We start from the raw sequence: 12,536 nt of genomic DNA on the forward strand, positions 1-12,536 counted from the left end.
GTTTGCTTCTTGTTTTATTTAATCAACAACTCATCAATGCGTCTCTTAAAGCAGGAGTGTCCAAACTATTTTATGTTGATCTGTGACATAAAAGTAGTTTTTTGTAAAATGACTAAATATAGAAATGTTGTGGAACAAATGTGAATATTTTGGAGACCTCAAATATCTCAGGAAGTCAAACCTGTCAGATTCCTCTGACAACAGGAAAAAACGCTGTATAATAAAAACACAACCTGAAGAATAATCAATTGCCAATTACTCATCGTATGGGAAAAGAAAGTGACTATCCTGAGCCATCATGTCACTATTGCTGCTTAATTTACATAAAAACACTAAATCTTTTGAGGAGCTCAACTGTAATTTCCTCTGCTTTGAATTCAAGGAGATAGTTTAACAGGTTACAGATAATATGCAACACCAGATTCAGGTTTTAAAGTTCAACAGACAGGTCAGTATTGTTCTACAGGAAAGCCTCTTTCAGTTACATCAGGCTGCTAAACTAAAACCAGTCAAACATAATCTTCAGATAGAAATCCATGCTCTTATCACAACTCTATTCTGTTGTTGCTCCAAAAGTACGGAACATGGTAGCAACATTAAAAATTAAATAATTGGACTTCCGGTGGCGCCATGCTTTGAGACGGTCGCATTTGGTGGTGGCTCCTGTGAACTCGGTGACTATTTGGCAAATTTTATAATTTACTGGACACATTACCACAAGAAACTTTGAGAGAATGAGATCAGCAGGAAACATAGCTGGTAAACAACATCACAACCAAAAAGAGAAAAGCTAATGAAGCTAACGAACCGGTAGCTGGGGTCCAGAGCAAGAGAGGCGAGGAAAGAAAACCAGTCCGTTTGCTGATGCAGAGTTCTGTTGCTCTCAGTGAAACTTTGGCTCAGATAAAACTCTGCACACAGAAACATGAGACAACTCACACACACACACACACACACACACACACACACACACACACACACACACACACACACACACACACACACACACCAGTTACTGCAGCAGACCACCCAAACAGCTAAATCTGGCTTACTGGATCAGTTTTTATTTTACTCCTCCGTGGCTCTGTTATGAAGTTTAACATTTTTTTTTACAATAAATATGAGAAAATTACAGCTTTTAGACTTCAGTGGTGCCGTCACCATAACCAGAAGTGGTGCTGCAATCTATCTAGAGATTTAAAAAAAAGAAAATCAGCTTGTTTAGGAATAATATCACAAAGGACTGACTGGAAAAGAACATGGACCTTCCCACAGGGGCCGCTTTTTATTGGCTGATGAGTGTCGCTTTGATTCTTTCATGCAGGTTTGAGAAATCCTTTAGTCTCCATGGCAACCATTGAGCTGTGCAAAAGCACCTGGGTGGACCTAGCCCCGCTCTCGAAGCATAGCTCCTCCCCCACTCTGCTCCTTCAGACTAGCAGGTTAAACGTTAAGGGGTTAATAGAGGAGCCATGTTGTGACGACTTCCTGAAGGCGGAGCTTCAGAAAGAGCAGGAGCTTTTAAAGAGACAGAGGCCCAATTTCAAGATGTTAAAATGAGAAAGTAGATTTCTTTTAAGTCATATTTGATATATGCAGCATTTTTATAATAATTTCAGGCAACAGTTACTTGTTTATATTATGAAATGGAACTATGAGCCTGCAAAACACAATACTGCCCCTTCAAAGTATTGGTCTTACAAGGTTATTTTTCTTAAAAAAAAAAAGAAAAAAAAAAACAAACAAGAAGTGAGATTTAGATTGAATTTTTCTAGATTCCAGTTTATTTTAATTATCAAACATACAGTACATCAGATCAGGATTTAGTTTCACATTCCCCAATACAAAATGAGAAGTTTTCCCCCCACCCTCATACAAAAACTCCTTTTCATCTTAAAGTATCAAAAGTAGCAGTGATAATGCGACGGCATTAAGGACACTAAGACAGATTCAATGTTCTCCAGCTCAGATCATGATGAAGACAGAGGAAACGGATCAGAACCGAGCCACTGGCTCAGGTAGTCTGTGGTGGACTGCAGCAAACAGCAGCTTGAAGGCAGCATAAACCGTCAACTTTTATGGCAACATTGAGGAAGAGATGAATTCTGGGAGTGACAAATAATCAGTAGTTTCACAAACTAAAAGGAAGAAGTCCGGTTTTTCCCCAACTGAGATGAAGAATCACCGTTTGGCACCAATTTGGTTCTGTTGGCCGTTTCTGGTGTGGACCAACCAGCTCAGAAGGAGTTTCCACCCTGGAACTGAGCGCTGAACATCAAAGTGCTTTGTTATTCCAGCTCTAAGTAATGCTTGTTTTCCCTAAATCCAGTTTAACATTTTGGGATCGTGTTGGGATTCTTTTTAGCGTTTTAACTACATTAAAATGTTCGAGCAGAAAATCCTTGACTTTTACAGAGATGGAGGATTGAGCTTGTTTTTTGTTCAGCAGCGTTTTCATTAAACAGTAATCTGTAGTGCAGTCAATGTTTCCTCTCCAGCTCAGCAGCAGAAGGTTCGACGGTTTTTCCCGCGGTGCATTATGGGACGGTGACGTTGAACGGGGATCCTGGGATGTGGTCGTCGCCCCACTTCACCACCAGGACGTAGCCGCCCCGTTCCTTCAGCACGTAGCTGACGTTGTACTGCAGGTTCCCCAGATGTTTGACCAGAACCTCCTCACAGGGGACCTGAGGGCCGTACACGCCCACCAGCAGCATGTTCTTACCTGGGAGGAGAGAAATATCATTACAGAACCGGAACCAAAACTCCCACCAGTCTGGATCGAAAGAGATCCGCGCCATCTTGGTAGGCAGCCCAAACGACAGCTGAGCCATGACTGAGAACGACAGAAAAGTTTACAGACACTCTTAACCAACATGCAAGAGAAAAATATAAACAAAATGGCTGCAGTTGGGATCGACCCGTATGAGACAGAATGTGGACAAGCTGCCTCCGATATGACAGGAGGGTCTAACCTATTTTCATTTTGGGCCAAATAGATAATAAATATTCATAAAACGTCCAGTTCGTTATTGCACACCTTCCTGTTCAATCTGCACTTCAGGAAGTGATAGTTTGGAACAAACCTCTCACTCTGTTTCATTTTTGCTGGTTTTGTGAAATTGAACACAGTACAGCTTCAGTCAGAAAGCACATCAGGCTTTTCACTGATGCATTCTGGGTACAGAATAAACAATTTGCTGAACCTCATGAAGAGCATGAGGAGAGGAAATGAAACTGTTGCGTAAACATTGTTAATCTCCTTCAAAATAAGAGCATGAATTTAAATGTCTAATTGAATTCTTAACAGGCGATAACCAAAACGTCAACACAGACGTTGAACTTTATCCAACTGAATGTTTACAGCACAGCCATGTAAAGTTAGAGATTTGGAATTAATTTGGAAAAGCTAAGAGCGCTACAGTTAGCAAAAATGCTAAACAGAAAGTTAGACAATTACAGCTTCACACCCTGGGGATGCAGCAGATGGCGTACTACCGGATCGTCGTTTCGGTAGCAGACAGTAATCCTCAGCAACAGTTATTGTAATTTTTGAAGTTGACAGCGGCTGCATGGCCCAGCCTCCTACCAGCTTTGCTGCAGTCCACAGAGAAGTTGCTCTTCTGGCCCACGAAGGCCTTGCTCAGTCCGGGTCCTCGGCTCAGCACCTTGCTGGCGTCAGAGTCTCCCAGTCTGGGCATGGCGCTCTGAGCGAAGCCGCTGCCGGCTGTTCGTAGAGTCGGGTCCAGCGTCAGGGTCGACGTCTCGTTGGCGTTGGTCACGTTCACCAGCCGGTTACCTGAGGAAACGCAGAAAGCCAGTTGTAAGGGTGAAAGGTGTAGCTTTGGACCTGGTGGGGATGGGATCTCATCCCACAGGTACGGACCTGTGACTCTGGCCTTGAAGGGGCTGCCGGTGATGTGGTTGGGCCCGCCGTATTTGACGCTGATCATGTAGGTTCCCGGTGCCATCGGAGTGTAGTGAACTTTGTAACCTTCAGGGATTTCCTGGCAGTCCATCTTCACTTTGGACGGACCCTCGATGGTCACGGCCAACGCGCCGGGTCCCGCTTTGGTGTTGTTAATGATGAACTCCGACTGGGTTCCTGCAGAATCAAACAAAAACATTCAGGTTTCTAATTTCACGTATTTTCAAGGCAAATAATAAAACTTTTCCAGCACCACCATTTGGAAATAAAACAATAAAAATTAACAAAAATAAAAAACAGTTTCAGCTCACAGTTATTTAGGCCTGTTTTGATCAATTTTTCTGGACGATAAATTGTCCCAGAAGTTATTGTGATGAACAATAATATTGTTGTTTTGAGAGCATTTTTAAGTTGTGATATAATAATGCAAGAAAACATTCTCAGATCGACAACCTTTAAATTCTGAAAAACATTTTAAATATCCAAAACAAAACAACAGAAACAACAAATAAAATGAATCAGAGAGTCTCTATAAACAAAACCTTCCTCCAAAAATCAGTTTAGTTGAGACCAAAGCAGCAGAATGAAGAGTTTTATCTTCCAGTGTTTGGTCAAAAGAGGAAATTAATCACGCAAATGGAAATCATTGAGTTTGTTTTAATTTATGATGTGATTAATTGATTTATTGGTTATTGCGACAGGCCTACTATGGTATTCTACAGCATCAACTAAAATATTATTTAAATATAAATTTTATTTTCTGAAATTGCACACTCTTGTGCACACTTTAAGCCCCTGACTGGTTTAAGAAAATAAAATATATATCTAAATATATTTAGAAATGTTCCTGCTAAGTTTTCAAGCATTTAGCAAACAGAAATAATTTTAATAATTCTAACTGATCCAAAACAAGAAGTTTATTCTGGTTTAACTGAGAAAAATGTTAAGGTTATAAAAGGTTATATATTTATCATCTCTAAATATCTGGTTTTAACTACGAATAATGATTTCCAAATTTAGGGTTTTAATCAAATGTTAAATTGGACTTCAATACAAAATAAATAAGGACTTTATGAAGAAATAAATCAATTTTAAAACGTAATTGAAACTCGTTCCCTAAAAGTGTCTGAGAATTCAAGATGGATACCAGCTTTAAACACATCGACTGACTGAGAAAACATCCGTAACCGACGGGAAGGAAGTCAGATCGAACAGGTGACTCACCTGTGGTGCCTCTCTCCAGACCGGATCCGTACGCCGTCACCAGACCGGGCTCTCCGCTCTGTCCTGGTTCTCCAACCCGGACCTGGAAAGGACTTCCTGGGATGTGAGAGCCGTTGAACTTCACGTCGATGGTGTGGACGCCGTTCTCCCTGGGGATGAAGCGGATGGCGTACTTATCTGGAAAAAAGAAAGGCACAAAGAGCCTTTACTGATTTACCTGCTCAGGTTCAGAAAAATAAATTAATTCAGGAGCAGAATCTCATAACGACAAACTTTGTTGTTTTAATGAGAAATTCTTTTAAAAAACTTGTTTAACATCAAATTTATTGTTTTAATGAGTCTTCTTGAATAAACTCATTTTAACCAATTCACATCAACATTTTTATATCAGGCAGTTTATTAAAAATTGGTTTTTATAGCAGAAATTGTTGCTTTGTTGTGAATCGATTGTTTTGACCCCTGGAGACGACAGGCTGACCTTTCTCCAGCTCCGTGACGACGCACTCCTCCAGCGCTCCAGACGGACTGTGAACCTTCGCCTCCAGCTTCCCCTGCGCTCCATTCAGACGCACCGCAAAGGATGCTGGGTGATTCGCCTTCAGACCGGACTCCTGATGGGCGTGGACAGATAAGTAACTTCAGTGAAAGCAGCGTCTTCTGGCTCCGTTAGGATTTATTCTGGGCTCTCTTCACCTACCTGAGCTCCTTCCTGCAGCTGCAGCAGTCAGAGACTCAAAACTTACTACATTTAGGCCTAAAACCTTTTAAACAAATATTTAAAAAACGGGCACAAAAAAAAAAAAAATACTAACCTGGAGACAAAATTAACGTTTTGCCATCTTGTTGACAAACCATTTAGTGGCAACTAAAGTTAAACTTTTCTTTTCCTGCTAAATATCTTTAAAATTTACTGTTTATTAGCTTTATAGTGATCCGTCTTTATAAAGTAACCTTATATTTAAAAATGTTAAGTTTTCTGGCATTTAGCAAATAGAAATAATTTGAATTATTCTAACTGACCCAAAATGAGAGACGTTTAGAGAAATTTAACAGACAGAAATGAATGTGTATCTGGGTTCAACTACAAATGATGCTTTTAAATTTAGTGTTCAAATCAAATGTTAGATTGCACTTTATTACAAAACTGTGTAAATATAAAGTACTTTTAAGGACTTTATGCAGAAATCAAGCACTTAAACCTTGAAAACACTAAATTAAAATCCGTACAAACTAAATATCTTTAAAAATTACTATTTCTAAAGTGAGTTCTCAATCTTTATAGAGTGATATTGTATTTCATAGGTAAAGCTCCAGTAAAAATGAATAAAATGATTATTTTATCCAGTATTTTATCAGGAGCGACTGATGCTTTCAGATGCTTTATGTCCTCTGGAATTTAAAATGAGAAGCAGAAACTTTTGGACCTGAAACTTCAGATGTGAACAAACATGAGGCCTGCTGGCCTGCTGCAGTGCTGCAGTCAGAGCTGATGGTGGCGCTGTTAAAAGCCTTTAAATGAAACACAAGAGAAACACCAACAGTTCCACACCGAAGCAGGGACGGACCAGAACCAAGCAAAGAACCAGACAGAATCGGATCCAGTTTGCATGAAATCAGCTTCTATTCTTCACATTCTGTTTTTTTTGGGCACTCAGTTTAATTTCTGCAGAGTTTGAGTTAGAAGACGAGTTTTGGTCTTTAGTTAGTTTGCTTGGCTGTGGTCACAATCCATGGGAGCAGCTGCATAAGAAAATCTAGTTTCTTTTTTTCCCACAAAATGAAGGTTTGACAACCTGAGAGGTCGACTGGATAACTGTCAGGAAGAGGATTTATTTAGGTTTTAACCTGAAATGTTTTAATGCAGAACTGGAGAAAATTCTGAATTGTTGCGGCTCGTTTTTAAAAAGGGACGAGTTGCAGCAGATCAAGTTTACTGAGCCAGAATTAAATTTCTTGAATTATTAACAGTCCAAAGCAAAAACTGAAACACAGACGGCGAGCCGTTTAACTGAATGTTTACAAAACAGCCAAGGAAATTAGTCCTTTACAAATTAGTGTCAACCAAACGTTTCCAGATAAGTGCACTGAACTTTTCCAACGTTAGCATGAACGCTAAACACCCAATGCTGGCAGTTGGTAGCCAAATGTTGAAGTTTAAACAGCTGAATGTTTACAGAACGACCAACTAAATTAGCTCTTCAGAAAATATTTGGAAGAATTAATTTAGGGGAAGCTAAGTGCATTAAATGCTAAACAACTAACTTCCTGAATTCTTAATAGACTAGAAACAAAACCTCAACACAGTTGTTGAATTTTACCATCTTAAAAACTTTATGTAAAATACATTGGCATTTCAGAATTAATTGAAATAAATTGATTTGGGGGAAGCTGGAGATCGGCACCAGCACTCCTCCATTTTCTGACCCCAATGAGATAACGGAGCAAGAAAATGGAAGATTAAGAGGAATGTAAGAGCACTAAGCAAAAAAAGATTAGCTCAGTACTCAGTTCTACCAACTCTGCCAAGAATGATGCCAGTTTTCTCTCCTCCTTTATGTTAATCTTCCTCTGTTATTCTCTCATCTTTAATTTGCAGATTTGAGTACCGTAACGTTTTTAACACGTCTTGTTGCATCAGTGCGCCTGAAGCAGTCGAACCCTCACAGGTCAGCAGATCTTCCACTATCTGGGAGTTTTATGCAGCTGTGCCCCAATGTCCCTTCAGGAAGCAGGAAAAGGCAGGGTGTGGAGGTGTCTCCTCATGCCTCACCTGAAGGCCGGCAACAGTGAGGCGCCGCGCGTCGTTCACCGGCGCCACGACCGGGACCAGGTAGGGGCTGTCGGGAATGTGCTGCTCGTTAAACTTCACCGAGATCTCGTAGTCGCCTGCAGAGGAGGGAGCGAAGGAGTGACTCTCAGCTACCTTCAAAAGCAAAGCTGCTGCATGAACCGTCTGAGTGCTAGCTACCGGGCTCCTGAGCCACGTAGGAGATCCCGCAGGATCCGTCTTTACGGTCGTCGAAGGCGATCTCCGCCCTGCTGGGACCCTCCACGGCGACGGACAGACCGCCGGCGCCGGCCTCACGCGTCCAGATGCTGAACTCGGCTGTTGGCGGGTCGGACAGGAATGAAAGTAAGTCCTGATCTTAAAGCTGCAGGATGTCACATCCAATTAAAACAAACTAGCTGGCATCGCCTCCCCCAGTGCCAACTAGAAACAACCAATCACAGCCAGGAGGAGCTTCTGAGCGCTGTCAATCACTCTCCAAGTGTTGCTGCTCATCCTCTCCTTGCTCCCTGCTTGCCTACAGCTTCATCAATGCTCAGGCTAGATAGCATAGCCACCGATGGTGGCAGACAAAGTGTTGTTTTAACGGGAAAGAGTTCCTCCACCATTAGCACAATTAGCAGCGCATTTATGAGCTTTACTGACAGCGCTAAGACCCGCCTCCTGACTGATTGGTTGATCATTTCTGTCAGTCAAACTCACGATCGAGCTGCTAAATGCTACATGATGTTTTTCAACATTTTTATGTATTTGCAACATCAGAATATTGTCATAAAAAGCATGTAGCATAAATATGTTGAAGCTTTTTATGTTTTTGTAACAAAAATTCTGTGTTATAAATAACTTAACTATTTTTTTAATAAAAAATTTTAATAATAGCTACATACTGCAGCTTTAACAAAACCAACCAAACTCGTATATAAAATAATTACACTATGCGTAGCACAGTTGTTTGACACCAAACCTGCTTGATTTAGTAAATGTGGGGAGGCCGGTTGACCTTTGACCTCTAGTTCGTACCTGGCTCCCCGGCCAGCGCTCCCTCCAGGCCCGGACCGCCTGCCGTCACCTTGCCGGCGCCGCCCTCCCCCAGCGGGCCCACGGTGAACTGGAAGGGGCTTCCCGGTACGTGCACGCCCCTGTACTTCACGCCGACGCTGTGCACGCCCATCTCCGTGGGAACGAACCGCACACAGTAGGTGTCGTTGCCCATGGAAACCAGCTCAGCAGGCCGGCTGGTTCCAGATGGCGAAGTGACTTCAGCGGTGATGTCCTGCATGTCCATCGCTGCAAAAAGGCAGAACAACAGAGTTAATGTACAGATTATTTAACGCAGGAAGAATCTATTCAGATTTCAAGTCTTTCTGCAACGTATTAAAGACGTTTAATTTGACCCAAATCTGGAAAATCTGGGGAGGGAAAAACAAACTGTTCAAGGAGATTTTTGTCACTGGGGTTCCTAAGGAAAATGTTTTGAAATAATCAGTCAGCCTGGATGTTGACAGAAACGTCACACCAGCACATAATCTTCATTCATCGGACCAAAACCTCAGTTTTATTACAAATTTAGCCATTTTGGCCCTAAACTTCGGCCTCTACTTCACTGCAAAAAAAAACCCAAAAATCTTCCCAAGTATTTTTGGACTAGTTTATAGTGCAACTATCTTGTATTTTGGATATTTAAAATGTCTTCCAGTGCTAAATGTTCAGAGTTTAAAGTTTATTGACCCGTGAGAATGTGGTCTTGCATTGTTATTATCCCATTACTTGAAAATGTTCTCAAAACAACAACAATATTGTTTATCGCAATAACTTCCAACTAAATTTGTTTTTGCAGTAGGCCTGGTGAAAAGTTAAAAACCTCCTAATTACTAACAGCTGCAACTCAGAATGAAGCTTTTCATGCAGCAAACCTTTCGCTCCGTGTTTAACAACGCACCCGCCGTCCCAGCTGGACCAGCTGGACCGGGCACATCAACAACCCAAACACCCGGCGCCGCTCCCACCAGCACCAGACCAGAGAGGCCGGAAATGAGGCGCACTCGGCCCAGGGAGGGGCTCTGATCCTGGGCAGCAGCAGAGGGACGGCTGCCCCGACCGCCGGGTCTTCCACACCACCAGAGGGAGCAGTGAGAGCGGAAAGAGGGGCGAGAGAGGAGCTGCCGAGATAAAACCAGGAGGAACCAAGTAGCTGGAGAGGAGAGAGAAAGATGGAGGAGACACACAGATGGAGGGAGAGGAGAGAGGAAGAGGAGGAAGAGGAAATGAAGAGAATCTGAGAGAAATATGGAGACGGCGAAAATTAAGTTAGAAGAAATAAGAAAAGTAGAATCAGAAAAGAGCAAACACAGAAAATGAGACTGATTAAGCTGAGAGAAGAACAGAAAGCTGGAAAATAAAACCAGGCTGAGCGATGTGAACTCATTCAGCTGAAAACTATTTCCTGTCTTGAGATTCCCTCTACTTTAAGCTAATTTTGTCATAGTTGGGGTGTTTTCAAACCTGATAGTCCAGTAGACACAGTTTGACTGATTCAAACCAAATACTTAAAAAAAAAAAAAACAAAAAAACAGTTCCCCTCCTCACCTGTGGAGGCGCTGCATCTAAAACTATGAACACAACTTCCTTCTTCACAAAATGTAAACAAAAATAGAATAGAGTAAGATTTAAGCAATTGGAGGACTTCTAGCACATTTGTTTTGGTTGAATTTACCCAGAATGCCCTGCCTTGTAGTCCACTTCCTGGTTTTACAGCGTGTCCGATCCGCTTGGCGTTTACATAATTCACTTCAACTGAACAGAGATCGAGGTTTGTAGACGGACCAGAGTTCGACGGGCATTCACGCCTCACCAAGCAAACTGGACTCTTCAAGTCCAGCTGGAGTTGGATTACAGCGAACTAAACGGGTCTGGTGTGAATGAAGCCGGAAACAACCACTGAGAAAATGCAAAAAAATAGAACCTGCCTTGAACCTGCCGAGAAGAAAAAAGTCTCAGAAGCAACTTATCATGTTTCTTATAAAAAGCCAAAAAGGGTTGGAAGCTCTACAAACTCGTTATGGCGGTCGCCCAGGGCGGCACCAACAGATGGTCAAAGTGGATGGTCAGAGTGTTTTTTTTTTTTTTTTTTTCTCCCCACCAGGGGGTCTTTTGTGGGTTCTAGTGTCCCTTATTTGAAAGTAGACTGACAGGAAAGGGGAAAGGAGAGGGGGGGGAGACATGCGGCAAAAGTCGGCCGGGTCCGGGAATCGAACCCGCAACCGCCGCGTCGAGGACTGAAAGCCTCCAAATGTGGGTTGCGCTATCCCCTACACCACCACAGCACACCCGTCAGTGTGTTTTTACCGGGTATCTTCAGGTTGAGGTCACACATGCTGCCGACGCTGGCGACCGACGCCGCCTTCTGTCGACAGGTGATGCTCTCCCGGATGCGACCTTCGCCGGTTACCCTCACCGTGAACGGACTTCCTGTAAATAAAAACAAAGCTTCATCAAGCCTCCGGGCTTCAGCGGGAACTCCGCTTCATCGGAAAACCCGATCTCTAGCTGATCTTGCCTGGGACGTGTTCCTCTGCAAACCGGATGGAGACGATGTAGTTTCCAGGTTCGGTGGGACAGTAGGAGACCTCACAGGTCCCGTCCTCCACGTCCTTCGTCTGGATGTCCACCTTACTGGGACCTTCGATGGCCAGAGCCAGGCCGCCGTAACCTGTCCAAACGCAGAGAGCAAAGGTTGAGGTGCAACGCCAAGTGGTTTGGGTCATCAGAGGTCAGGGCGCCGGACTGACCTGCCTCCCGTGTGTCGACCACAAAGCTGGCGTTGGTGAAGGTGGTGGCCTGAACGAGGCCGTCGCCGTGGGCTTTGACTCGTCCGGCGTCTCCGATCTCGGACTGGACCACATTGATGGTGATGGGGCTGTTGGGGACGTGCCGGCCGTTCTTCAGGATGCTGACCTGGTGTTCGCCCACCTCCCTGGGGATGAAGGAGATGCCTGCGAGGGAAATGGAAGGGAATCAGCCACCTGTACGTCATCAATGCTGGAGGACAAAACGATTCTTTTACTGACCGACGCCATCGACAAAATGAAACCCGGATTACTGATTAATGCACAGCGCCACAGCAAAGGGGAAAATAATGTAGAAAACCTGTTTAATAATAACTCAAAAACACTCTGACTGTATGTCGGCTACGGTACACAGAGACCCGTTACCATAGCAACTGAGACGACGACCGTATCAGGATTAAACACCAAAAAACACTCAAGGATTGATCACATAAAAAGAACATTCAGTCCATTACAATATTACTTTTTAGGCTCAATGTTCATTTTGTGATTAATAATAAGTGATTGCTGTGGTAAATTAGCCACTGACCTAGATTGATGAATCCGGGCCAGTGGTAGCCGCCAGACTAGCTGTTGGCTAATTTAACTACCCGTTTTACAGAACATTTACATCTTAAGGTTATCAAAGTCAAGCCAGCATAATGGACCCAATTCCCCCTCACTATTTTGTCTTCCTGACCTTCTTATCTTAGTGTTGACTATTAGTAGCAAAGCACTGTGTCCCTCTTTCTTTTTTAAAATCAGGCGTCTA

At 43.0% G+C, this 12,536-nt stretch overlaps 1 protein-coding gene across 1 annotated transcript in view; it reads right to left on the bottom strand.

The window, feature by feature from the left end:
- Positions 1-1,761: 1,761 nt before the first annotated feature.
- Positions 1,762-12,536, bottom strand: part of LOC122834763 (filamin-B) — a 63,997-nt gene continuing 53,222 nt past the window's right edge. The window contains exons 39-49 of the mRNA XM_044123484.1: positions 11,729-11,932; positions 11,497-11,649; positions 11,286-11,408; positions 8,961-9,227; positions 8,121-8,258; positions 7,923-8,038; positions 5,631-5,763; positions 5,153-5,329; positions 3,887-4,105; positions 3,590-3,799; positions 1,762-2,725 (exon numbers count right to left, since the gene is read on the bottom strand). Coding sequence (XP_043979419.1) covers positions 2,538-2,725; positions 3,590-3,799; positions 3,887-4,105; positions 5,153-5,329; positions 5,631-5,763; positions 7,923-8,038; positions 8,121-8,258; positions 8,961-9,227; positions 11,286-11,408; positions 11,497-11,649; positions 11,729-11,932 — 1,928 coding nt within the window. The 3' untranslated portion in view covers positions 1,762-2,537. The remainder of the gene's footprint in view (positions 2,726-3,589; positions 3,800-3,886; positions 4,106-5,152; positions 5,330-5,630; positions 5,764-7,922; positions 8,039-8,120; positions 8,259-8,960; positions 9,228-11,285; positions 11,409-11,496; positions 11,650-11,728; positions 11,933-12,536) is intronic.

This window comes from Gambusia affinis, linkage group LG07, assembly GCF_019740435.1.
Source record: "Gambusia affinis linkage group LG07, SWU_Gaff_1.0, whole genome shotgun sequence".
Lineage (NCBI taxonomy): Eukaryota > Metazoa > Chordata > Actinopteri > Cyprinodontiformes > Poeciliidae > Gambusia > Gambusia affinis.